General features: G+C 38.3%; 1 protein-coding gene across 3 annotated transcripts; it reads left to right on the plus strand.

Moving 5' to 3' along the window:
- The first annotated feature begins 3 nt into the window (after positions 1-3).
- On the plus strand, positions 4-20,627 carry LRRC58 (leucine rich repeat containing 58). 3 transcript variants are annotated; one of them, XM_072812221.1, is made up of 5 exons: positions 4-603; positions 1,242-1,388; positions 9,557-9,685; positions 10,330-10,607; positions 14,366-20,627. In XM_072812221.1, the coding sequence occupies exons 1-5, from the start codon at positions 119-121 to the stop codon at positions 14,572-14,574; spliced, it is 1,248 nt and encodes a 415-aa protein (XP_072668322.1). In that variant the 5' UTR covers positions 4-118; the 3' UTR covers positions 14,575-20,627. The 3 variants fall into 3 exon arrangements, with proteins under 3 accessions (XP_072668322.1, XP_072668323.1, XP_072668324.1); XM_072812222.1 differs by having other exon boundaries at positions 5-603; positions 1,347-1,388; XM_072812223.1 differs by lacking the exon at positions 1,242-1,388 and having other exon boundaries at positions 7-603.
- The last annotated feature ends 3,403 nt before the right edge of the window (positions 20,628-24,030 follow it).

The raw sequence follows: 24,030 nt of genomic DNA on the forward strand, positions 1-24,030 counted from the left end.
GCCACTTCCGACGCGGCCTCCTGTTCAGGTTCCGGGGCGCCGGGCAGCTCCCGGGCCTGTGGACCGCGCGCCGCGCCCTCCGGTTCCGGGGGGGGCCGCGCGGCCCGCGGCGGCGGGAATGGAGGAGGCCGGAGCGGGGGAGGCCGAACTGAACTTGTCCCGCCTCACGTTGTCCCCGGAGACGCTGGAGTCGGAGCTGGAGGCGCGGGGCGAGGAGCGGCGCGGGGCCCGCGAGGCGCTGCTGCGGCTGCTCCTGCCTCACAGCCGTCTGGCGTCGCTGCCGCGGGCGCTGGGCAGCGGCTTCCCGCACCTCCAGCTGCTGGACGTGAGCGGCAACGCGTTGACCGCGCTCGGGCCGGAGCTGCTCGCGCTCAGCGGCCTGCGCACGCTGCTGGCCAAGAACAACCGGCTCGGCGGGCCCGGCGCGCTGCCCAAGGGCCTGGCCCGGTCGCCGCTCTGCCGCAGCCTCCAGGTGCTCAACCTCAGCGGCAACTGCTTCCAGGAGGTGCCCGCGTCGTTGCTGCAGCTGCGCGCGCTGCAGACCCTCAGCCTGGGGGGCAACCAGCTGCAGAGCATCCCGGCCGAGATCGAGAACTTGCGGAGGTGAGCGGGGCCCTGCCCCCCCGCCCCAGGGTAGGGAAGCCGGGGGCGGTGTCCCGGAGCCCCGGAGCCCCGGAGCCCCGAGGCCCCGAGGCCCCGGAGCGCTAGGCCCGCTCTTGGCGCGGTTCCTTGGTCACGTAACCGATGGTCTTGCACGCTCGCTCCGTGACTCTGGCCGGGAGCGCTGCCCGGCCACCGCGGCGAGCTGTAAGGGAAGGCCCGGGAAGACCGCGAGGCTGGCAGCCTTTGCAGTTGTGCCCTAAGCAGATTTGCGAGGGAGGGTTTGGGAATTTTTTTTTTTTTTTTTTTTTTTTTTTTTTTTTTTGGCTTCTTGGGTCCCAGGAAGGGAGAAGTAGGGACTCAAACGTCAATCTGAGGTGGTCACGTCCTTGCCCTGACGCCTTCGGTGGTTGTCCGTGTCTGACAAACAAGGTGCTTGACCAGACCCTGGCTTTCCACTCCGTTTCCCGCTGCCCTCTCTCTCTGTAGCACTAGTAGCAACGACGATTTGTGAAATGCGGGGAGCCCTGCAGTTTACCGGCACCTTATGGGCACTTAGGAAATACGTGGTGAATGGATGCAGTCAGTCCCCTTTGCCTGGAAGGCTGCCTGCCCCTGGCAAACTCCTGTTCATCCTCCAGAAGCCATCTCCAGGGTTGTCTGTTTCCTTCCTTTACCGGCTCCCGGACACTGTTGCTTCCTGTGTACCTCATCCATCCTGCCGTTGCATTTACCTTACTGATTAGAATTCCTTGTTCAGAGGTCTGCCTCACCCACGGGATTATTCGGTAAATATATGTTGAATTAAATGGAAGGGGGAAGCAGAGAAGCAGGATAGCCAAACTCTCCTAAAAGTGCTTTAAAAAGTGCTCCGCAGGGATGTGAGAAACAGAGCAAATGTATTGTCCAAAGTGGGGGAAAAAATATTTGTCATCTGCAGTTTTCACATCATACTTTATTGAGTTTTCTGAGCTAGAAAGAGGTAAATCTAGTGAAAAGAACAGCGGCCTGAGAATAAGAACTCTTGGTGTCCCAGCCTTAGGCGAGTCACTTAACATATCCTGACCACAGCGACCTAATCTTGCAAAATGAGGCATTTGGACAAGATGTCCCTTCGTTGACTCATCAGCAAATATTTATGAAGTACTTACCATGTGTCAGTCACTGTCCTAGGTACTGGGGATACAGCAGCGATATGGTTCAGTTCTCATGGAGCTAACATGCTAGACATTAAATAACTAGTTATAAAACCTCATTAGTTTTTTTTTTTTAAGATTTTATTTATTCATGAGAGAGAGAGGCAGAGACACAGGCCAAGGGAGAAGCAGGCTCCATGCAGGAAGCCCGACGTGGGACTCGATCCCGGGTCTCCAGGATCAGGCCCTGGGCCAAAGGCGGTGCTAAACCACTGAGCCACCCGGGCCGCCCCAAAACCTCATTATTTAATTACAGTTTTTTATAAGTTCTGTGAAGACAAATGGAATGCCTTGAAATAACAGAGGGGCCTGACTTAGTTTGGTCCTTGAGCAAATAACATTTGAATTGAGAATGGAGAATTGAGAATTTTGAAGGAAGAATAAGAATTAACAAGGTTAAGGTGGGGTGGGATCAGTCTAGGTAAAAGGAACAGGGCATATAAAAGCCGGAAGGCAAGAGGGACCGAAGGCCAACATTTTGAAAGGAGGACATTGTACTAGAGCACAGTGAGAAAGTGGCCAAGAGGGAAAGTTGGCACATAAAAACGTGGAGCAGTCCCAGGCCATGGCGGATCTTGAAGGCCATGGTAAAGTGTGGATTTCATTCTAGGTACACACGGGAGAGTTTTAAGCACATCTGTCTTGTTGTTGCACAGCAATGGAGTGGGGAGAGGGTGAAGAGAAGAGATTTTGAGGGCTCATTAGAAGGAGTTAATTCTAGAATGAAAGATGATGGTCGCTTATATCTGGGTGGTGGTAGGAGAGATATTAAGAAATAGAAAAGTTGGAAAGAGATTTAGACATAAAATTGAGGGCAGCCCCAGTGGCTCAGCGGTTTAGTGCCGTCTTCAGCCCAGGGCATGATCCTGGAGACCCGGGATCGAGTCCCACATCAGGCTCCCTGCATGGAGCCTGCTTTCCCTCTGCCTGTGTCTCTGCCTTTCTCTCTCTGTGTGTCTCTAATAAATAAATAAAATCTTAAAAAAAACAAATAAAAAAAAAACCCAGAAAATTGACAGTCCAGTCCTTGGTTCTAATTTTAAAGTTAAATAATTCCAGCTTTCTCATTTGAGTCTTAATATACTGAGAAGGACCTAGAACAGTTATTTCCATCACATGGGGGGAAAGGTAGGCAAAATCGTATTTATTGAGTACTTACAATACTGTAGGCCCTATAGTAGAGGCTCTGTATACAGCTTTTTAATTCTCACAGTGTTTCTGTGAGATGAGAGAAATGAGAGGTTAAGTTATAAGATACCAAAGCCATCGAGTGGTGGAACTGGATTTGACCTCTGGGGTCTCTGACTTCAAACCCAAGAATTTTCCACTGTGATAGAATAGGGCTAGAACCTAATCCTTCTGACTTCTTCTGTTGCATATGTGATCAGGAGGATTGGTCAAAGCTGTTACCTGGTTGACCTGATTTTCTAGGCTAATAAACTATGCTTTTTGGTCATTGTACCTTTGGCTCCAATTGTACATGGGATCCTTTTTGTCAGCGTTTTCATTTTTCGGTTTTATGCTCCATTTTTCTTTACTAGTAAGAATGAGTAGAGGTTTAGGCCATGCTCCAAATTTAAATTCTAGTTGAATGTAAGCTAAAAGGGTCATATAAAAATACAATCTTAGAAGTATAAACAACCTGGGCAGTGGCCTGATTTCACCTCCTCCCCCTTTTTTTAACAGATGAGGACACTGAGATTTAGTATCAGTCACTTGCTTGAAGCCAGATAGTGGCAATGAGATTCATGTGGTTCATGTTCTTTAAAAGCTTTTGGTGAGTGATAGTATTTGAAAATGATTTGATATGGGGACGCTACCTCAAGAAAAGTACTTCCTTTATCCACAAATGTATGGTTCTTGTCTTTCTGTATATCTCTTCCTGTTTCCTGCCTTTTTGTACAGAGCTGTCTCACTAATTCCATCTCCCTTTAACCAACCGTAATGTAGGACTAATTTATATTTTGTTATTCTTAATGTCATTTTTATTGGGTGGAGGAGCAAAACATTTTCTACTTATATCTGTCTTTAAAGTTATTGGTACTAAGGGCCTCTCTTTTTTCAGTGGGTCATTGGCCCTTGCTACAGAAAAGTCACCTACTTAAATCCCTAGGGATACTTTCCAAGAAGCAAATTTAAGGTTGGTCTATTAATGCTAAACAGAAAGGAAAAGAAGAATTCTATAAATTCTATGAATGAGTTTTGTTTTCAATATTCATCAAACACTAAAAAATAGAATTGTTCTAAGCCAGATGAACAGACGTGCAGTGTTGACAATTACACATCACAGGAACTTTTAAACACTACAGTTTTGCTTCAAATTCAATAGTAGTTTGTTTTCTCCTTTCAAAAGCATGTTTGGAAAAAGTAGAGTATGTTTTAGAAATTTAATTCCCCCAAATCATTGAAAGGCTTTAAGTCCCTAGAACTTTGGAAATTATTTGAGTTTCGAAGTGAGAAATAAGCCTGAAAGTGTAAATTTAATACTCTGGTTGTGTACTATGATTAATGATACCCTCAGAGAATTTATATGATTTTGAAATAGCAGACTTCGTTATATTTTAGGACATCAGATAACTCTCTGATAAAGTCACAGTTACTACTAAGGTTTGGCATCCCTTCTGTCTGTATATACTCCAAAGCATTGATAGAAGGAGACATTGCATCAGAGCTGACAATGAATGAGACACTAATTTCTCTTAGTTCTTGGACTTAAGTAGAAAGGACAATATTTGCATTTGCTTCCCTTCACCTTATTTTCTTTTCTCCATCATTAGACTATGTTGCAAATTGTTTTTTTAACTTTTGAAATCTTTATAAAAGGACTCCCAGGATTGTTAAATTTTCCCCCAGATAGTCTTCTCGTTAAAATAGTTCCTTTTCCAGGATAATTTCTGTGATTTGGATTCCAAATGTTCAATTCTATTCTATTCTGTTTTGTTCTGTTCTATTCTAGTAGCTTCCCTCATTGAAAAAGAAATTTTTCTGAGTAACCAAGCATTAACCATATTTGGTAGGATCAAAAATTCCTGCCCAGGAATCTCCCCCCCCCCCCCCCCCCCATTTAAACCAGTGCTTAGACACTTCTGTGCAGGAGAGAGAATTCACTCTCCTGTCCAAACAGTTGATTTTTGCTACTAGGTAATCTTTGAAAGAGAAAAATATAACATCAGAATTAAAGTTGTCTGCTTACTTTTACTAAGCATTATAGTTCAAGAGAGTGCAACCTTGGAAAGATTTGCATAATCAGGAAAAAAGTATCAGTATATTTTTAAAATGACAAAACTTCAGATTCAGGTTAGCTTTCTAAGTCACTACATAACAGGGATGTCTGAGATTATGAAATACAGATAGAAATTCAACAAATGAAAGAAATTGTACCTGAAAAAATTTATATAATAAGGAACTCTGGAAAGGACTTTAAAGTAGGTATGTTTTCTAACTTCAGAGAGGTAAAGGCAGGAACTTCATCAATGAAACAAGAATAAGAAGTTTAAAAATTTACAGTTTATGAAAACCCCAGTTAGAATTCCTAGAAATGAAAAAATGTAATTATGAACTCAATGTGTTGAATAGTAGACTGAAGTTAGCTGATGAATGAATCATAAGCTAAAAGATCTTACTGGGGCATTCTTCTGGAATGCAGCATAGAAAGATAAAGAAATAGAAAATATGAAAGAAATGTTTCATGTAAAATTGATCCTAAAATTCAAACTGCTGTTTAGTAAGAATTCTAGAAAGAGAATAGAAAAAATGTAGGAAAAGCTGTGTTTGATGTAATAGTAGCTGAGAATTTCCCATAATTAAAGAAAGATTACTCTAAACTGATAGCTAAACTGAAGCATCATAATAAAACTTTAGGACAATAGAGAAAAAAAGACCCTAACAGCTCCTAATAAAAAAAAAAAAAAAAAAAAAAACAATTACTGACAAAGGAACAGCAGTAATATTGGCTGTAAAGTAATGGAACAGTACTGGGTAATGGAACAGTTCCTAGTGCTTGAGGAAAAGTAACATCAACCCAGAGTTTTATGCTCAGCCAAGCTGCTACTCAACTGTGAAGGAAAGAGATAAAAACATTGGAGACAGAGGACTCAAAGGTTAACAACCATGGGTCCTTGCTGAAAGAACTTGTTAAATATATACTCCAAGAAAAATGGACTTTAAAAGAAATAGCAAGCTCTTTACTAGCCCAGGCTTGTAGCTCACAGCTTAAAAACAACCTATTTTTGGGTATGAGAACTCATTTTAATAAAATTCAGAATTATAAAGAAAAAGAAATAACAAGTTCCAAAAACAATGGTGAACAAAGAAATTGGTAAAACATATTGATAAATCTGAATAATTATTAATCATAAATTAAATTTATTTTCAGATCAAGATAAAACTAATTCTAAATGATACAGAGAGAAGGACAGAAGGCATGGATGTGTGTTTAGGAGTGAGGGAGAGCAAAGGAAATTGGGGTAACTACTAGCAAGGTAAAAATAGCACCTACAGTTCAAAATAGTAGAGGGGGAATGAGAAGAAAGGAAACTTGAATGAAACAAAAGAAGAGAAGAGAAAAAAGGCATTGAGAAATACCATGGTAATAGAAAACACAAGTCTAAACTTATCAAAATCAAGTTGCATACTGCTTATAAGAGTTATACTTAAGGGTGTGTGGGTGGCTCAGTTGGTTAAGCACCTGCCTTTGGCTCAGGTCCTGATCCTGGCTGGGGTTCTGGGATCAAGCCCTGCATCTGGCTGTCTGCTCAGCAAGGAGTCTGCTTCTTCCTTTCCTTCTGTGATCTTTCATTCTTTTTCAAATAAATAAGATCTTTTTAAAAAAAAGTTACACTTAAAATAGAAATACCCCAATAAGTTAAAAGCAATGGGATAAAAAAAAAGATGTACCAAGCAAATCTCTACCATTTCACATCTGCCCTACTGCATTAGGCTCCAGTCTGGTCATCCTACTTCCACTCCTCTTACCATACTCCTCTTCCCACCACTTACCAAGCTACTTTACATACAGCAGCAACAGTGATCTTTCTAAAGTGTAAGTCAAGTTACACAACTTTGTTCAAAACCCTTCCTACTTAGGGTAAAATTCAAAATTCTAATTAAAGGGCAGCCCGGGTGGGTCAGCGGTTTAGCACTGCTTTCAGTCCAGGGCCTGATCCTGGAGACCCGAGATCAAGTCCCACGCCAGGCTCCCTGGATGGAGCCTGCTTCTCCCACTCCCTCTGCCTGTGTCTCTGCTTCTCTCTCTCTCTGTGTCTCTCATGAATAAATAAAATATTTTTTTTAAAAAAGAAAGTCAATTGGCTTTAAAAAATTCTAATTAAGGCCCTCTGTGATCTGGCTTTCCCCTGCTACGTCTCTGACCACATCTCTCCCACCGCTACCACTCTGATGAACCTACAGCTGGCAACACACCAAGCATTTTCTACTCATTCATTTCATTCAGATTTCTGTTCACGTGTCATCTAAGAGAACTTTTTCTGACCACCCTGTCTACAATTTCACTTCCATCACCATCTGATTACCACCCCTTTTATAGAGGTAACCTTTAAAGATATCTGATATAATACATACACATTCACTGATTTTTGTCTATCTCACTAGATTGTAAGGTCAAGAACTTGGTCTTATTTATAGTGTGTCCCTGGATTGGTGCCTGGCACATGGTAGGTGCCTAGTTCATATTTGTTAATGAGGCACTTTGTTTGATATTTAATATTATTTCATTTTGAAGAAGAAGGAACTAGGGTGTAACAAGAATAACCGGCCTAAGTACACATACTGATGAATGGTGTATTAAATGAAATAAATACGAACAAAAATAAAACCAGGAGGCAAGATTGATAATTAAAAGAAATAGATTTTAAGGGAAAATAAATTAAAAGGGAAAAAGAGAAATGCTTCTTGTGAATTAAGGAACAGTTCAGCAAGGATTTATCTGCTTCTGTATTTTCAGGGGAAAGAACAAAACTTGGTAATTATGAAGGGAGGAAGGAAAATTCTGGTTCTGGTGGAAGACTAACCACAAGAGCAAGACAAAATAATAAGTAATGCTATACAAATTTTGAATTGCACAGTTAATAAGTTTCATCCTAGTAGCTCCACATTCATTTTACACATGCAAAATGTGAACAAAAAATAGACCATTCCCTAGGCCACAGAGAAGCAAGATTATGCAGAACGTATATTTAACAACAAAGCTCCCAACAAATTAATAAGACAAAACCATGTAACCTGTGAGAAAAATGGATAAAGAATAGAAAGAGGCAATTCTCTAAAGATATACAAGTGGACAAAAACACTTGTTTTTTGCTAATAAATTCACTAGAATAACTAGAGAACTGCAGATTAAAAGAACAGAATGGTACCATTTTTCACACAAATAGTAAAAGTAATAAAAAAATAATAAATTAAGCAAATGATAGTAAGTGTTGGCAGGGTTATATGGTAAGAAGTACTCTTAATTTGCTAATTGTGGATTTGTAATTAGCTGTAGCTCTGCAGAGTAATGTGGCTTTACCTTTTAACATTATCCTATTTTTTTAACCTTACATCCTAAAATCTTCCCCTAGAGCTCTAATGTGGTGAATCTGGATGGGGCCTGGAATTCATAGCTTTAAAAGTATCCCAGGTAATCCTTACCCTGGGAGTTTCGGTATTAGTTTAGTAGGCTATTTTCTGCCACGTTCAAAAGTGTCTTAAAAGAATCCTAGCGTCTGTTGAGTTAGCGGATTTAGCAGGAAGACAAAAGTAACATAGTAATGGAAAAGATCTGTAGGTATACATTTTCTTTTTTTTTCTTCTTTTTTTTCTGTATGTATATGTTTTAGTAATACTTACATATATTTAAAAATTACATATGTTGTAAGAACTGATTCTGCCACTCCCTGCAAAAACATCTTGGAGAGAGCCTTTCTACAGTCATCACCACAAAAAGTAACAGTACATCTTGGTGCAATGTATGCTATGTCTAAAATGTTGTTAATTTGGTGGAAAGTAAGGTAACTATCTGAAGCTTTAGTTTCATGATAGTGGTCAATTTTACATAATTTATTTAGCTGGCTCCTGAAGAATGCATTTGCTACAGTAAGAACAAAGAAGAAATGTAGAGTTCAGCCATGTTTTTCCACTCTTTTCAGAAAAAGGTTAGTTAGTGGTTGTCCCATTGCCTCATAGTGCATCAAAGCCATGCCTATCAGCACAGAATTCAGGCTTCATATAATCTGGCTTTCCTTCAGCCTTTTCTCTGGGTTCTTCAACAGGAACTCTATTCTTCTGTGTTAAAAGATCTGTCCATTGTCCCATAAAAGCCGTCCCCTCCAACCTCTGAAAGTGTCTTGTTTCCTCCCATCTGCATGAGCTCATAAATTCATGGTCCTGCTGAAGTCACAACACTTTTGCAAAGCCTTCCCAGTCTCAAGTACTGTGTCCTTATCTTACTTCTCTACTTAACTCTATCATTTATGGATTGCTCTGCTTATTTTAATATTTTAATCATAGTATACTTACTTTTGGCCTTGTTTTGTGTTTAGTTATAATGTTGTCTAACAATATTGTGTCTTACCTGCTTACCCGTAATATAAGCTCTCTGAAGATTGCATATTTCTCTAGCGCCTATATAGCATATAGCAGATTCTAAGTAAAATATTTGCTGAATGAATAAATGAAATCTGTTCGTTGTAATAAAGACCTTGGGATGTCTTGTCTGACTTTTGTTTGTTTACATTTTTGTTTTTATTCATTTATTTTTACAGTTTAGAGTGTTTATATCTCGGAGGAAACTTCATCAAAGAAATTCCACCAGAATTAGCAAATCTGCCTTCTCTAAGTTACTTGGTATTATGTGACAACAAAATCCAAAGTGTGCCTCCTCAGCTTTCACAGTGAGTAGTTTCAGGCAGTCTAAGTATACACAGAGATCCTTGCTTAGGAATTTTTGCCTTGCATTCATTCCATGTGTTTTATATGTAGAAGAGAATTAGGCATTCTCAAGGTAAATGATCCATGAGAATTACAGTTCTAAGGTTTGCTGTGAGTTGAATTGCTTATTTTTAACATTACTTTTAAATGCCCTGGTTTACTTCTCAACATATTTGTTTAGCCTGTTTTCTCTAATCAAAAATAGAGTAATTTGGTATAGATTTTCCCAGGTTTTATGGAATTTTATTTTTAATATGAAACATTTCTATCCTGATGAAATAATGTGAAGGATCTTGATTTCTGTTGAATTTTAAATCTTTCTTCTTATAGGTATCTGAATGATAAAGCATGCTAAAAAAAACCTTTAAATCTAGCATTCATATCAGCTTAGCACATCAGAATACTAATTATTCTAGACTCTCTAGGATTCTATGGGCAAATGTCAGTTCATGATATTTACAAGTCTGCACTTGGTCTAGTTTCAGCTTTTTATTTTACTTCTGTTGACCTTAATTGCTCATCCTCAAGGGAAATCAAGTTCTTCACTTAACTTTCTTGGTAGTTAGCTTGCTCGCTGCCATTGATTTTTGTACTGCGTTCATTGTAGATTGCATTCGCTTCGTTCTCTCAGTCTTCACAATAACTTGCTGACATACCTGCCTCGAGAGATTCTCAACCTTGTTCATTTGGAAGAATTGAGTTTGCGAGGAAATCCATTGGTTGTTCGTTTTGTTAGAGATTTAACCTATGACCCTCCAACTCTCCTGGAATTAGCTGCACGGACCATTAAAATTCGAAATATTTCCTACACTCCCTACGATCTTCCTGGGAATCTTCTTAGATACTTGAGTTTAGCCAGCAATTGTCCAAACCCAAAGTGTGGAGGTAAGTTAATTCATTGTATATGTTTCCTATTCATTTAGCTATTTTTTTAAAGACTTTTTATTTATTTATTAGAGACACACACAGTGAGAGAAGCAAAGACACGGGCAGAGGGAGAAGCAGGCTCCATGCAGGGAGCCCGACATGGGACTCGATCCTGGGTTTCCAGGATCACACCCTGGGTCAAAGGCCATGCTAAACCGCTGAGCCACCAGGGCTGCCCTCATTTAGCTATTTTTTATATTGATCTAAATTTTTAATTAGTCATCTAATTAGTCATCTTTCAGAGATGGCTTTTTTAGTCTCAGTTTCCCTCATCCTTTCACCCTTTTATCAGAAAAGTAAGATATTTCTCCCTCTTCTCCCTTTCTCCTTTTTTTTTTTAGTACTTTACAATTCATACAGAAGGAAAATAACCAGAAAGTCTCCTCATGTCTTGGAACTGTCATAAGATAGTAGAATAAGGTGGTAAAATTAGAGGGAACACAAAGGAAGCATAAATAGTCCTAACAGTTTAAAAAGAGTTTCCAAAATGTTTGGCCACCTTTCATATTTATTTGTAGGACATTCTCCTAGACCCACTGTTTGTTCTAAGTATCAGGTACCTTTATAGAGTATGATTCAGGATGTAGGAGAATAGGCTGAATGTATCAATTTTGGAGTGTACTCTAGACTTTTATATTCTTGTAAATCCATGATTCAAAATTTATTGAGTTTAGAGCATCTGGAGAGGATTAAAGAAATGATAGACTATAGGACAGAGTAAAGTAAGAATTCAGAGTACTCTTGGAAATCATAGGAGGGAGAGAGTACATTTGATTAGATCTGGAAAAATGAGCTGATTTCTTGAAGTCTGAGTTGGATTTTGATATGGTAAGTAAGATTTAGGATAGGAAACTTTTCAGTTGGAGAGAGCAAAATTAGACACAATACTAGATGGGGTACAATATCAGAGGAGTTAAATAATGTGGCTCAAATGTACAGTTAGGGAAGTATATGAGAGGAATAAAGGATACATTGAGGCCCAGTTATGAAGGCCTAGAGTGCCAGGATGTGTGGGTGGGAGCTGGTGATTGATAGCAGGTCGTTTTATTTTATCTCTTTCATAAATGACTACTTTTTAAAAATCCAACCTAATAGGGGTACAGAAAGGTTTTTACTGTAATAGCAGAAATGTAGTTGCAGGGGAAATTCTGCATAATGATGATCAGAGCCAGATAAGATTTTCCCTGAAAGTCCCATCATGCCTTGAAATTGAAGGTTAAAAGAGAGAAAATGATTTAAATTTCTCAAAGAATATTAAAAAATAGAAAAGACACTTGGTTTAAAAAAGATGATACTCTGGGCCATTTCTGGCTACTCACTCTTAGAAATAGAAGGTGCTGTGCTGTGTCAGATTAGAAGTGCTTAAGCTCTTCACTGTGGCTCTCCTTTCCCAAGCTGACTTTAACATAGATGGGAGACAGCATTCATACCATACCTTATGGCTTAATAATCTATGTCTGATCTCCTCTTTGAATCTATCCTTTTCTAAAAATGGACCTCTACAAGAATTATCTTTTCTTTTTAAAATGCTTTTCTTAATGACTTTTTTTAGTGTACTAATACATCATTTATCTTACAGACAAGTATACTTTAAAAATTATTAGTTTAGGGACACCTGGATGGCTCAGTGGTTGAGCATCTGCCTTCGGCTCAGGTCGTGATCCTGGGGTCCTAGGATCGAGTTCCGCATCAGGCTCCCTGCAGGGAACCTGCTTCTCCCTCTGCCTGTGTCTCTTTCTCTCTCTATGTGTCTCTCATGAATAAATAAATAAAATATTTTTTAAAAATAAAAATTTTTAGTTTAAAAAGCAAGATTATACAGAAATTAAGCCAGTAATGTTTTCCCCCTCAGACTCATTAGCTATTAAATACTAAGTTAAATAAAACTAAACTTTTTTTAAAGATTTATTTATTGATTTTAGATCGAGAGGACACACATTCTTGAGTATGTGGGTTGGGGGAGGTGCAGAGGGAGAGAATCTTTAAGCAGACTCCCTGCCCCACCCCGAACACAGAGGGTGAGGGCAGGGGGAGCTGGATCTCACGACCATGAGATCATGATCTGAGCCATAATCAGAGTCAGTCTTAACCAACTAAGCCACACAGGTGCCCCAACAAAAGCACATTTATATTCAGAGATTTTTTTTGCCTTTGTAGAGTCTGAGATCCTAGAAATGACAAGACAGTATTGTATCGTTTTTTTCTCATGGTAACTCTATAATACTTTATTACACCCATCTTTTTTTAGAATGTTAACACATTAGGGGGGATTTACCATCAATATTGATTGACCAGTTTATTGCATTTATATACTTTCCTAAATTGTTCAAAATAACATACTATGAAGTCCCCTTTTTAAACTATGGATTATACTGACTACAGGATCAGAAAATTAGAAAGTTAATGAGGGAAGTATTAGGAAAAAGATAAATAGAAATCATGTTTCTCCTTTGCTTGAAGCACATCTTTTTAGTTTAGACCCTTATGTAATACAGAGTAGTTGGTGCCAGAGCAGTCTTAGGGTATACAAAGTTGAGATTGCTCTGCAGAAAGGTGATGGGACCCAGAGTTGTAGATGCTCCGGTTATACTGAACCCTGAGCCACAATGACCTCTGCTTTCCTCTCAGCTCTAGCTGTATTTTTACTTAGTTGAAGGGCCTCAGCTCAGGAGCAGTAAATTAGAAATCAAAAAAGGTAAATACTGTTTCAGTCTACCTAACAATGTATAATTGTGTGAGAATCAAGTGAGATCATTAGTAAAACAACTTTGAAACCTGTAGGTTTAGAACCTGTGGAAATATAAGATGGTATTTTGTTGGGATCCCTGGGTGGTGCAGCGGTTTGGCGCCTGCCTTTGGCCCAGGGCGCGATCCTGGAGACTGGGGATCGAATCCCACGTCGGGCTCCCTGCGTGGAGCCTGCTTCTCCCTCTGCCTGTGTCTCTGCCTCTCCGTCTCTCTCTGTGTGACTGTCATGAATAAATAAATAAAATGTTTAAAAAAAAAAAAAAGATGGTATTTTGTTTCTTTGAATCTTGCCTTCCCAATACATAGAACAGGAGTACTAGAAATCATCTCCTTTCTGCAAATTTTGTGTATGACAACTAATCTTGTAAGATCATTATTAAAGGAGTTTTGTGGAGTTTTTAAAAATATTTTATTTATTTATTTGAGAGAGAGCATGAGAGCACTAGCGGGGGGGGGGGGGGGAAGGTGCAAAAGGAGAGGGATAAGCAGACTCCCCTGGGGTCATGACCTGAGCCAAAGGCAGATGCTTAACCAACTGAGCCACCCAGGCACCCCTTGTGGGTTTTTTTTTTTTTTTTTTTTTCCTAATTTCTTGACTGTAGGGTAGTATCCAGGAGTGGCTTGGGTATGGAAGAAGAACATGTTAGGTATCCTATAATCTCTCCTATAATCAGCCACTGTCCACCAAGTCATCCAGAGAAAACAAGCTAAGTAAACAGTATCCTTTTAATGCTAGCTCCCTTTAAGATAAATCTTATCTGGCCTTCTCTTTGTAGCCAGATTGCCATCCCTAAGACCTTTGGTATTTCTATAAACAGCTATAGAAGTAACTACTGCTTCTGCTTACAATTCACAAAAAAAGAAGACTGTATATGGCTTTTCTTTAGAATGCTGGAGAAAGAGTTGAAAAAGAAATGGCTCTTTGCTTTGTAATAATTATTTTGTACTTAATTCCTTCTTTTCTCCAGGAGTCTACTTTGACTGCTGTGTCAGACAAATTAAGTTTGTGGACTTCTGTGGGAAGTACCGCCTCCCACTGATGCACTACTTATGTTCTCCAGAATGCTCTTCCCCTTGCAGTTCCGCCTCTCACAGCTCCACATCGCAGAGTGAATCTGACTCGGAGGACGAAGCTAGTGTTGCTGCACACAGAATGCAGAAAGTTCTTCTTGGTTGAAAAGAATGCAGGGTGGTATGAAACAATTAAAAGAACTGAGCAAAGGTGATTAGAAAAAAAGATGGACTTCAAAGTTTACTAGAAACCATATCTTCATCTTGAATCTCCATGAGAGAGCTAGAGATGATGGAAACTATTTTGTATTTCATCTTCACATTCAACAGGAATGAGTCCAGTTCCATGTTTGGATTCTTTGAATATAATTCACTCTGAATAGTGGTTTCAAGTTTAGCTGATTGTTTGCAGTTTTCACTCAAGTTTTGCATGAATCACACAGCATAATGGAGCATTCTGTAGAGCAGTGCTACAATAAACCATGAGTGGTGTAACTTGTGATAGTGGAGATGAAGAAAGAAATGATCAGAGCTGTAATTTTTATCAGAGTTGTCCTTACGTTTAGACTGAAGACTATAACAGGATTAACCTTCCCTTCTTATATTGCCCACATGTCTAGATTACAGAGCTGTTGAGATAAGCTCACAGATATTACATAGGACCTAACCCTTTCTGACCTAACTGGTAAAGTAAGGGATATAATTTTTATGTGGGATTTTAAAACTCTTCAGTAGTGCTCTTTTGTTCTCTATGATTGTTGTTGCCCTTCTGTAATCCAGAATGACTGTTAGAGTGCCTTAATCCTAGCAAGGTTTTAGAAATTTATTCAAGGAATGATGCCAGAGCAGCCTATATAACCTGACATACTATGCAGGACACTTTAAAATATGCTTTAACAGAACTAGATAAACAGCTGTATATCTAACATCAGAGCTCATGGCTAACTTAACTTGTGTTTTTTGTTTAAATATGAAGTAATCCTTGTAAGGAAATAACTTTTACACTAATGGGAAGTAGTGTCTTGATTAATCTTTTCATCATAAGACAGAATGATAGCTTTTGATTTAAGAATCTGTCAGATTTCTTCTAACAAAAGAGATGTATGCTTGGAAAGCTTCTTTGTATCTTGCATTAAAGGAGTAAGAAAATGAGTTTAAAATTTTTAAGTCATACCTGACTCCTTTGCCTGTGTTTTCTGAACTGTAACTTTCTCTACATTTTAAAGAAAAACTAGAAAACCGTTACAGCAAGCCAAGTAAAATTGTGGGCAGCAGTCATTTGTGTAAAGACTTTAAAGCAGTCTTTAAATTGTGTGAAAGAGGATAATTTCCAAAACTAGATTAATCATGTAATACTTTTTGAAAGTAATGTATTGATAACATAAGAAATTTAACTATATCCCTAAAGTGTAGCAGAAAAATATTTCACAAATTGCTATTAGAAATGACCAAATTTTTATTAACTAGTTTGATTTGCAATAAGTATTGAATAATAGTACAATTAGAAGTTGATATTATAAAATAAACAACACATAGTAGGAGTTATTAGATATCCAATAATAAAATGATGTTTTATTGGTAAATGTTACCTATACAGTAATACGCCAGTCAGAAACACATTAAAACATCAGAGGATCTCCCTTCTGACTTCCTGGCATTCACAACTGGGGCACACTATTTCTTAAAAGCAGATTGTTGTATAATAATAATATGTACATATGTTAGGTTTTTGTCATATATTTTTTGTTTTAGAAAAAATATACTGTAGGATAGTTCAAAGTTTATTATGTGTTATTCATGAAACATCATGAGAGTTTCATGACTGCAGTTGTGAAACGCTGCTATAGAGTGAATCCCTTCACTTTGTTATGATGTAATAATATTTTTTTCCTTTTTATTCAGAAATTTTCTAGGTCTATAATAGTAATCTATTATGTTTCTGCTGCCTAGCAAAGTAGTACATGGGTGATTATATCATAAAATGGAAATAATGTAAAGGCTTTGTTTACTTCCACTTGAGCCACAGCAAGCTATGGCTCATACTACAAAATTATGAAAAGTAAAGATGACTTAGGCAGTGCCTAAGTGACAAGCCCAAAATGTTTTGTAACTGATTTAGTTAATACCAATACATAAAATATTTTCATAGAAAATAATGTAATCATAGTAAAATATCCAAAGTGATAGGACCAAATTCTTCTGACTTAAATGCCTCAGTTTACTTCCTAATCCATTACCAGATTGACCTAAGTAACAGCTTGGGTAGCCTTCCAAGAGTTAGTCTTTGTAAAATAAATGGGTAGATATGTAAGTACAATCAAGTACTTCCCAGTTTCCCAGAAAGGTTTACTGATTGATCTTTTATAGATGTAAATAGATCCAACCAGAAATAATTTCTAGCCTTTGCTATATATGCAGATGTATGCCATAATGTACGACAAAATGTTTGTTGTACATGTACATTTGAAAGTCTAAGATCAGTGTGCAATTGTCTTTAGTAACTTTTACTGAAATCTGCATTTCAATTTAGTTCTTTTTTTTTTAATCTTTGACCTAAACTTTTATAAGAGCTGCTAATAATTTCTAAGATTTTCCTTGTTTCTCTTTTCTACCTTCTCTTTTTTTATAACTGGTGATTATAGAAATTAGCCAGAAGATGAGATATAAGGGACTTGATAATTTAGAAACCAGATAGTCAACTCCTGAACCATATAGCTGACTGTGTATTTGAAATGATAGTCTGTCTCTTTAGTTGCTAAGTCACATGTTTGTGTTAAACTAATTAATAAACTTTAATTATTTTTTGAGACTTACAGAATCTGCACTAATTATCATAATGAAATAAGTTTTTGATATTGCTCCAGTTGGATAATTTTAGTGACCAGAACTTCTGTGGATAAAACTACTTAACCACAGCATTAATGTGTTTAGAATGGAGTTCTTCAGTGTTAATATTTGAAATGGAAATGGGTACATTGAACATTCTTAGTAATCTTTATTCCTAGAATACAATTCTCAGTGTCACCAACTCAGTTTGAATAGTCCTAGGATTTTAGGAAATAGGAAGATTAGCTAATACAGTATTTTGCTTCCATAGTGCCAGAGATTGGCTGACCCTAAGGATAAGCTAGCTAAGGTTCTTAGAATTCCTTGCATTTGAATACCAGAGGTAGATCTGAGGGTTACTATTCATATTTTACTTCTAAATGTGTGCCACAGAAGTCTCTTATTCTGAAATTCTTACTGTTTAGAACTTTAAGTTACCAAATTTAAAAGTAAAGATGCATTGTAAACTGTACCTCAAATTCGAGAAATTTTTATATTGATGTAAATAAATGTTAAAGGCAGTCCACACTAGTGCTGTGTAATGCTGCAGACCACTTCTACCAAACACTGTAAATATCAATTTAGGCAAAAGAGAAGAAGGAAAAGGCTGATTGCTGGAGTATTAAATTAAAGAAATCTTTTAAAAGTACCAAAGGGCAGGGAGATTCTCTCTCAGTCACCAGACTCCCAGGGATTTCCTTGAACCAAGAAAGTTCCTTAAAGTAATAGTGAATTGTTTTAAAATCACATGGCCTATTGACTACCATCTGAAAGCCTCTATCACTAAATTTTTTTGGTATCTGCTATTGAGAGATTGTCCACATCCTTCCTTAATGATGGGCCAGCAAGTAAATAGGACTGTCTTGGGATGCCTGGGTGGCTCAGCGGTTAAGCGTCTGCCTTCGGCTCAGGGTGTGATCCTGGAGTCCTGGGATCAAGTCCTACATCAGGTTTTCTGCGTGGAGCCTGCTTCTCCCTCTGCCTATGTCTCTGCCTCCATCTCTCTCTCTTTCTCTCTCTCTCTCTCTCATGAATAAATAAAATCTTTAAAAAAAAAAAAAAAAAAGGGATCCCTGGGTGGCGCAGCGGTTTGGCGCCTGCCTTTGGCCCAGGGCGCGATCCTGGAGACCCCGGATCGAATCCCACGTCGGGCTCCCAGTGCATGGAGCCTGCTTCTCCCTCTGCCTATGTCTCTGCCTCTCTCTCTCTCTCTCTCTATGTGACTATCATAAATAAATAAAATAAAAAAAAAATTAAAAAAAAATAATACTTTAAAAAAAAAAAAAGGACTGTCTTACAGCCAACCTTGCTCCTTCCAAAGGGAGAAGGTAATACGTCATTAACCTAGAATTTGTGGTACAGCCCTGGTTAATGTTTACTGTGTCACTATCTAAAAAAGAAAAAAATACTAAGCAAATAATTAGTGCAAATAAAGTTTGATCTTTTAAAGCATTTTAGCAGTATTATACCTTAAAAAGTTGTTCTAAAAAGACCCTTTGTAGGGAAAATAACAGTTTTAAAATGTATATATAATTAGTTAAGCTGCATTTATTTAGAAATACCTAATTTTTACTTAACCCCCTTCTTATCCAAAGTAGAGATTTTATTATAGTTAGTATAAATATTACTCCTCATTTAGTCCAAAATAGTCAGCTTTTAAGTTTTGTTGGGTGTTAGTAATAAAGGGTGATGTGCATGTTTTTAGACAACATGATCTGTGATACATAGTTCTGATCCCTCTGTATAGAAAAGTACTTGACTGTCACTGTTTCTGTATTAAGCACTATATTCTTATAACATTAATTTGATGAATTTAATAGCATCCACTTTTGTATTTTCATTATAGTCATGACCTTTTTAAAGACAGCAGTGTCTTCATTTGTGCTAAGAAAGTGTGTGCCTTAAATCCTCCACTGTAGAAAAGTTTGGGGAACTGTGTCGTTTAGTAAGTTGTTTGTGAGATGGTAATGAGCCTTTGCATTTGACTTGAGAGAGAAAGACTGTAAGTGACCTCTGAGGGATTCCTTCCTCTAAAACAGGGCTTAATGTCTGAGTCTAGGGCTTCTGGAGAGGGAATCTCAATTATGCATACTATGGAGAAAGTCAAGCCATAAGGATCAGAGTCCCTTGAAATCAAATCAGTGAAAAGGTATATTCTTTTTTATATTATTTTATAAAGAAAATTTGTCTGGTACCACGAAGGGATGACAGCAGTTCCTAACCAACCTTGTATTACTAGCATTATACAAATATATTACTGTGAGGCCTAGGATATTTTGTGAGTGGTTTTTGTAACACTGGGTTGCAAGGGGCTATGCTTTTAACAATTTTCATGTAAATATCTCCATTTTTTTCTATGTTCCTTGGTTCATATTTGCTAAGAAATGACATAGAAAATAATAGTTCACTAACAACAAATATTGAACACTCACAGGGTAATACTGATTTGGGTGCTACTAGACTTATCTGAGATTTGTCAGTCTCAATTTATCCTAAGGTATAGTATTCAATCTAGTAAATATTAAAATTTATTAGTTTAATGACAGTTATATACCATTGTACCAGGAAGCCATGGTTGGATTAACTAGGTGCATTCACCAGAACTTACTTTCTTTGGCTGTGAATAAATTGGATAAAAACTTTTATTCTAATTTGTGGTTAGAAGAAACCGAGATGAGATTGAAAGTGGTATTGCTGGTACTACAAAAATATTACTAAATTGGTTAATTCTTCTGTTTACAACTGATGTTTTAAGAGAATCCTTTTATTAAATAGTCGGCATTGATGTGGTCATTAATGTGATGTAATATATGTTATTGAGAAGGAATATTAACTTCAACAATAACTTTACAACAGTACAATCATGGAGAGACCTGTGTGCCTGCAACTGGTGTTTGTTGCATTTCTGAGCCCACTTGTATTCATGAGAAACAAAAATATTATTGAATATTGTAAGCTACCAGTATTTTAACATTTTATGAAAAGTTTGGGACTTTATCAACAGAGGATATTGAAAATATATGTACTTTTACTTTAGTCAAATTATTTTTCATTGTCTGACCTCTTAGTTTTATGTATTTGAAATCTTATGAATTAGGGATATCTATATAAGCATATAGATATATAGATATTTAAAACATAATGATAATGTAATTCAGCAACATGATTCAACAATTAAATTTTCTTTTCAGGACAAGATATAGTTAAGTGCATCAAATTTATAAGTTACTTTGATGGTAAATGCTCTAAAAAAATATTTAAGCTACTTCAATTCTGTACCTCCATTTTCCCCACAGGACACACAAAATGTGATGTTATATTAACCCTCTGTGTGAATTTTGCCTTATTAAACATCGTGCCTTATTTTATTAAAAGTACGTTCTTGGAACTTGATTCTGTATTCTGGAAAAGTAACACTATTTTAACAATTGAATTTATTTTTAAAAAATCTAAAATCCTTATAATGTTGGTATTTGCCTGATTACTTGCTGTACCACAGCTTATCATTTGTTCAGTTTCTTCACTACATGAATACATACATTAGGCATGTATTAGCATTTACTCTCTTGCTAGCTACAAAGGATAAAAGATGAATTAGGTGCCTTTCTACCACAGTTCCTTCTGCATCCACAGTCTTTTTTTTTTTAATTTATTTTTTATTGGTGTTCAATTTACTAACATACAGAATAACCCCCAGTGCCCGTCACCCATTCACTCCCACCCCCCGCCCTCCTCCCCTTCTACCACCCCTAGTTCGTTTCCCAGAGTTAGCAGTCTTTACGTTCTGTCTCCCTTTCTGATATTTCCCACACATTTCTTCTCCCTTCCCTTATATTCCCTTTCACTATTATTTATATTCCCCAAATGAATGAGAACATATAATGTTTGTCCTTCTCCGACTGACTTACTTCACTCAGCATAATAGCCTCCAGTTCCATCCACGTTGAAGCAAATGGTGGGTATTTGTCATTTCTAATGGCTGAGTAATATTCCATTGTATACATAAACCACATCTTCTTTATCCATTCATCTTTCGTTGGACACCGAGGCTCCTTCCACAGTTTGGCTATCGTGGCCATTGCTGCTATAAACATCGGGGTGCAGGTGTCCCGGCGTTTCATTGCATTTGTATCTTTGGGGTAAATCCCCAACAGTGCAATTGCTGGGTGGTAGGGCAGGTCTATTTTTAACTCTTTGAGGAACCTCCACACAGTTTTCCAGAGTGGCTGCACCAGTTCACATTCCCACCAACAGTGTATGAGGGTTCCCTTTTCTCCGCATCCTCTCCAACATTTGTTGTTTCCTGCCTTGTTAATTTTCCCCATTCTCACTGGTGTGAGGTGGTATCTCATTGTGGTTTTGATTTGTATTTCCCTGATGGCAAGTGATGCAGAGCATTTTCTCATATGCATGTTGGCCATGTCTATGTCTTCCTCTGTGAGATTTCTGTTCATGTCTTTTGCCCATTTCATGATTGGATTGTTTGTTTCTTTGGTGTTGAGTTTAATAAGTTCTTTATAGATCTTGGAAACTAGCCCTTTATGCATCCACAGTCTTAACCAGACTTCTGGATGCATGCTTTAGTAAGAAGTTAGTGAAGTCATTTTTCTAATGAAGTTCAGGTACTTAATTGATCAAACAATCTTTTTTTTTTTTTTAATTATGATAGTCACAGAGAGGGGGGGCGCAGACATAGGCAGAGGCAGAAGCAGGCTCCATGCACCAGGAGCCCAACGTGGGATTCGATCCTGGGTCTCCAGGATCGCGCCCTGGGCCAAAGGCAGGCGCCAAACCACTGCGCCACCCAGGGATCCCTTGATCAAACAATCTTAACACAAAGTAGTCGAGTGCTGACTGGCCACACTAATACAACAGTATTTAGTATAGTTTTTTATTGTCATTATTTTGGTGACCCTCCTTAAAGTGCCATTTTCCTAGATTCCAAAATTTGGAAGAATTGTGGCTGGTTATGAGTTAAGCAGAATGGGTAGGAATGACACACTCTGCAAAACATAATGTTTTGAATTTGCTGAGATGGAAAAAGCTCAACACTTGCCGGATTTGTATATAGGAGGGTCTTTTGGTGAGGATAGGGTCAGAAATTGAAAGGCGCAAGAGAAAAAACATTGGGTATAACTGATCTCTTTCCTTTCTTGAGGCTAAAACTATTCCCTAACCTGCCCAGTTGGGGATGTTTTCCTTAGAACAATTGTCAGAAGAAAATTTTCTTTAATGGCTTATCTAACCGTAGATGATACCAAATAGGAAACCAGAACATTTCGGGGAATAATGAGACTTGAATGTTGTCCTATCCATCACATTAGTCACTGTCAGCTTCATGAACAATTCCATCAGTATCTCTAGAATGTTAGAGTTAGAAGAAACTTTTAAAGGTCTGAAATTGAGTCACTTGTTTGAGAAATGAAAAAATTTAAGCTCAAAGAGACTTGTCCAGGGTTCCACATGTCTGAATCTTGAATCCAAGCCTCTGGGTTCCCACTTCACTGTTATCCATAGTAGCATTCTGCTTGCTTTATTTAAAATCAGTAACAGTATTGGTACCGCATTGTAACTTGCCAACCAGCATCAAGGTGATGCTGCTGTCTGCAGTACCTCTCAAAGTATTCAGGATTTTAGATCTGGTAAGAAACTGTAAATAATAGTAAATATCTGGGTAGCTTGTTACTCTGTGCAAAGCACATTTAAGAACCCACCTTACTGGGACACCTGCGTGGCTCAGCAGTTGAGCATCTGCCTTAGGCTCAGGGAGTGATCCTGAAGTCCTGGGATCGAGTCCTACATTGGGCTCCCTGTGGGGGACCTGCTTCTTTCTCTGCCAGTGTCTCTGCCTCTCTCTATCTCTCATGAATGAATAAAATCTTAAAAAAAATAAATAAACCTACCTTATTTAATCCTCATGACACTTGAAGTAGGACTAGATTTGGTGAAGTTTATGTGGTTTCCCAACTCTGAGTTTAATAAATTGACATAGACTTGAGAAAAGGATCTAAATACCAGCTTTATCATATCAGAACTGAGCTTCTTATATTCTCTGTAAATTGAATGTAACTAACCAAAATCACAGACTTGCCCTGCAGGAGCTCTCTACCTCTGGGTGGCATTCCACAAGGCTGACCAGAACACCCTACAGATCCAAAGGTCAGGTCAAACCATAAACCCTATAGTGCTGCCCAATAGAGAAAGCTGGAACAATTATCACCAGACCTTGGCCATCTAAGCAGATGAATTAGTCTTTCTCCCACAGAGAGGAAGAAGATGCTAGAAAGCTTTCTTTTGGGCAGCTGTTCTCCATTCTGCTTGCACATTAGAATCATCATGGGTGCTTTCAGAATATGTAAGTGCGTAAGACTCCCATCTCCAGAACAACTGAAACCTGATCTCTAGAGGTGGAGTCCAGGCATCAATAGTTGTGGAAGCTCCCACGTTGTAAGTGACTCAGTTGCCCAGCAAGGGTGATAATTTTCAAGTTAAAGTTCCCTCATGGTAACTCTCAGTGGACTGGGGTTTTTAACAGATGAAGAAATGGGCCCAAAGTGATGAAGTGAGGTGCCCAAGTTCTCTTAGAACATTATGTCTCTTAGACATTTGGAATCCTAGACAAGTCTCTCTGAGCTTAAACTATTTAATAGTAACAGAGCTGGGGCTAAAATTAATTAATTTAGATTTTATTTATTCATGAGAGACACACACAGAGAGAGGCAGAGACATAGGCAGAGGGAGAAACAGGCTTCATGCATGGAGCCCGATGCAGGACTCGATCCCAGGACTCCAGGAT

The sequence above is a fragment of the Canis lupus genome, chromosome 35, assembly GCF_048164855.1.
Source record: "Canis lupus baileyi chromosome 35, mCanLup2.hap1, whole genome shotgun sequence".
Taxonomy (NCBI): Eukaryota; Metazoa; Chordata; class Mammalia; order Carnivora; family Canidae; genus Canis; species Canis lupus.